This window comes from Chondrus crispus, genomic scaffold (assembly GCF_000350225.1).
Source record: "Chondrus crispus Stackhouse genomic scaffold, scaffold_156, whole genome shotgun sequence".
NCBI classification, from domain to species: Eukaryota; Rhodophyta; class Florideophyceae; order Gigartinales; family Gigartinaceae; genus Chondrus; species Chondrus crispus.
The window spans coordinates 3153-6030 of NW_005179024.1; the positions used below are offsets into that span (position 1 = coordinate 3153).

A 2878-nucleotide genomic window follows, 5' to 3' on the forward strand; every position below is an offset into this window, starting at 1 on the left:
AAGTGGCCATACAAGTCCAGATCCTCATACTGTACCCATATTCGGTGATGCGCTCCCGTAACCTCCAATTTTCAAGAAATATCCGTTCTAGTCAACCAGATGCCATGCAACTTGCAGTCATTTTCATCGCGTCCAGGGCCTAACGCGATGGTGTAAATTTATATTATTAGGCTGATGCAGCATATATAATTTGGCTATGTCGAGAGGTGCATGGAATTTGCTTCTTTGTATCTTGATTGATCTATAAGGAATGATTGTATATGTCGAGAGGTGCATTGAATTTGCAGCTTTTAAAATTCTGCCACGATTTTGACGTTACTCATCTCGAAATAAAGAACAGTTCATTTTTGCGGATTCAACGTTCACTAAATTTATAATCCTGAATCCCTCAAAACCTGGCTGGGAATATCACAAGATCAATTTATGCTGATTTGTTCACGATTAAACATGATCTTTGCTACTGATTTGTTTCTTACTAGATTCATTGGTCTATAAAGATACATACATGTTTAGTCGAATTCCATTCATTACCGTTAGCTTTATCGTGAGATGTACTGAAGTTGCTTCGTCACTAATGGATTGACCTTTACAGATAAATCTATTTTTAGTACGATGCAGCGCGTAAACGTTAAATGTATCGAGAGGGGCACTGTAGTTGCAAGAGGTCTGTAAGTTTTTGTAGTTCGTAGGACAACTATTGCTAAACGTCTTCTGATTGTGAACTTTGTGATTGAGGGTCTCTCACGATGCGTACATTTGAAATACGTCACATCCTGTCATATTTGACAACTATGCTATTGATAGTGGTACAGTTCGGAGAGTTATTTTAAAGTGGGAATGAGTCTATTTTTAATAACTAATGTAATCTGATTACAGTTTTTTGATGTCTCTACATAGTGCAGATTTTTATAACGATTTTTGTACCCGAATATGAGAATTCTGACATCCCCGTGAAATCCTTTGTTTGGATGCACACCCGTACCTTTCGAAGGGTAGCTTATACCAAAATGAATCTATGTTTTAGTTTTATATTTGTCGTCAGACGAGATGGTTCATGCAGTGAACGTCAATTGGCCCTACTAAGCGTGGCTATGGCGGCTTATGATAGCTGATATGTTTTCTCTGTACGTACTCTGCATTTTAATTATATTTTAAAACGTGGACCTCCCGCGACAGGTTTCTAACTGTCGTAATTTATAGGCTGAAGAGAAATGCAAAAGGTGATTACTACAGTATTAGCGCGTAGCGGTTTCCGAAACGGTGGCTGTATTGCTAAACGGAATTAAAATAGAATGCATGACTACAGTATACTGTACTGGGGAATGGGTACAGAGCTGCAGTTGTGGGCTGAAAGACGGTGTGCGTCCCCCTCTCCCCTTGGCGGATAAGGTCGACGTGGTTCATGTACGATTCTTCGACCACGGAGGAGAGGGACGTCGAGTTTACACATGCATCCATCCCGTTCGCGACGACAATCAAAGAGCCACAGAGGGCGAGTGAAATGGAGAGACTGCGTGAAAAGTGCATGAAGCCCATTGCGGCGTCTCTTGCTTCGCGGCAAATCGCTGGGTTTCTAAACTTGCAAAAACAAGCTCTGCAGAGCGAAAGGTTGGAAGGCAAAGCGTGAACGAGGTGGCTTCTCTATAGAACTCAGAAGGAAGTCGCAATCGGCAACAAAATACTTTTTGTGCTACTTCATTTCATGAAAGATGAACAGCTGCAGTGCCCGAGAGGCGACTGAATACTCGAGGCTTATCATTTGGAAAGATGGCGCGGCTCTCTCCCTCGTTTCTGTGCTCACGCCCGGCTTTCTCTCGTCACCCCTAAACCGTTTGCGTTGACTCTCTGCATTTCCAGGAAATAATATTGTAATGCCCTCCTCCTCACGTCCCTCCGGGTCCTCTCACCAAACATTCGCAACGGATGACTCTCTCCCGTAGTCAAACCCGTAAGCCTGCGCCTGCACCACCTGCGCAAGGTCGTCGGCATTGCACTCCTTCTCATTGCAGCACATGCAGCACATCTCGTTAGCGACCGCCCTCTAAACCGGGCTCTCCCCGCCGACCACGCATGTACTCGAACAGCAATACAGCCTCGGGTCCTCCGCCTGCACGAGCCTGCTCACGTTGCGAAACCCGGCACTACAGTTGCGCGCGCCCCCCGCCACGCCCTCCTTCCCCCTCCCCCCGTAAAACTCGCTGTACGCGTGCAGCGACGCGTTGCGCCCCACCACGTCCTGCATGTCCTCCGCCCGAACCCCCGTGCTGTTCCACGTCACCCACCATGCCTTCCCGCACGAGTTCACCGACGCCATCCGCCTGACCAGCTCCGGGAAGAAGTGCTCGCTGCTCCTGACCATCTCCCAGACGTCCGTGATCGCCGGGAACTCAGCCACCATGGCCGACCGTGGCCCGGTCCCCATCTTCTTCGGCGCCACGTGCGCACGCGTCATGTACCCGTCGACGTAGGACGCCGGCACCCGCACGCGGTCCCCGTCCATCCGCTTGCACCGCGCCGCCACGTATGACATCCGCACATGCTGCCGCAGGATCCCCGCCGCCGCCTCAGTCTTCCCACCGATCAGATAGATCTGATGACAGATTCCCACCACGTACGCCGAGAGCGTCGTCGCTGGTAGCCATAAACCGTTGGCGTCCATCTTTTCCTCAAACTCTTCGCACATGCGCGCTTGGTCCCGGTCGTAGCGCATTGTCTCGTCGGAGGGGAAGTCCGACCCCGCCCAGCCTTCTTGCGTGATGTTTCCGACTCTCGACAGTGTCACGCCTCATGCCTCAGCCACGCCCTTGCGCTGCAGCTCCCGCAGCACGGGGAGGTCTTCGCGCCGCTCCAGCGAGCAGAAGAGCCTCTCCGCCGGGGG

At 50.0% G+C, this 2878-nt stretch overlaps 1 protein-coding gene; it reads right to left on the reverse strand.

The window, feature by feature from the left end:
• Positions 1-1682: 1682 nt before the first annotated feature.
• CHC_T00002775001 (hypothetical protein) lies at positions 1683-2004 on the reverse strand. XM_005713854.1 is given in 2 exon segments: positions 1683-1797; positions 1798-2004. 1 exon segment carries the CDS (start codon positions 2002-2004, stop codon positions 1798-1800), a length of 207 nt encoding a protein of 68 aa, XP_005713911.1. The 3' UTR covers positions 1683-1797.
• Between the last annotated feature and the right edge of the window lie 874 nt (positions 2005-2878).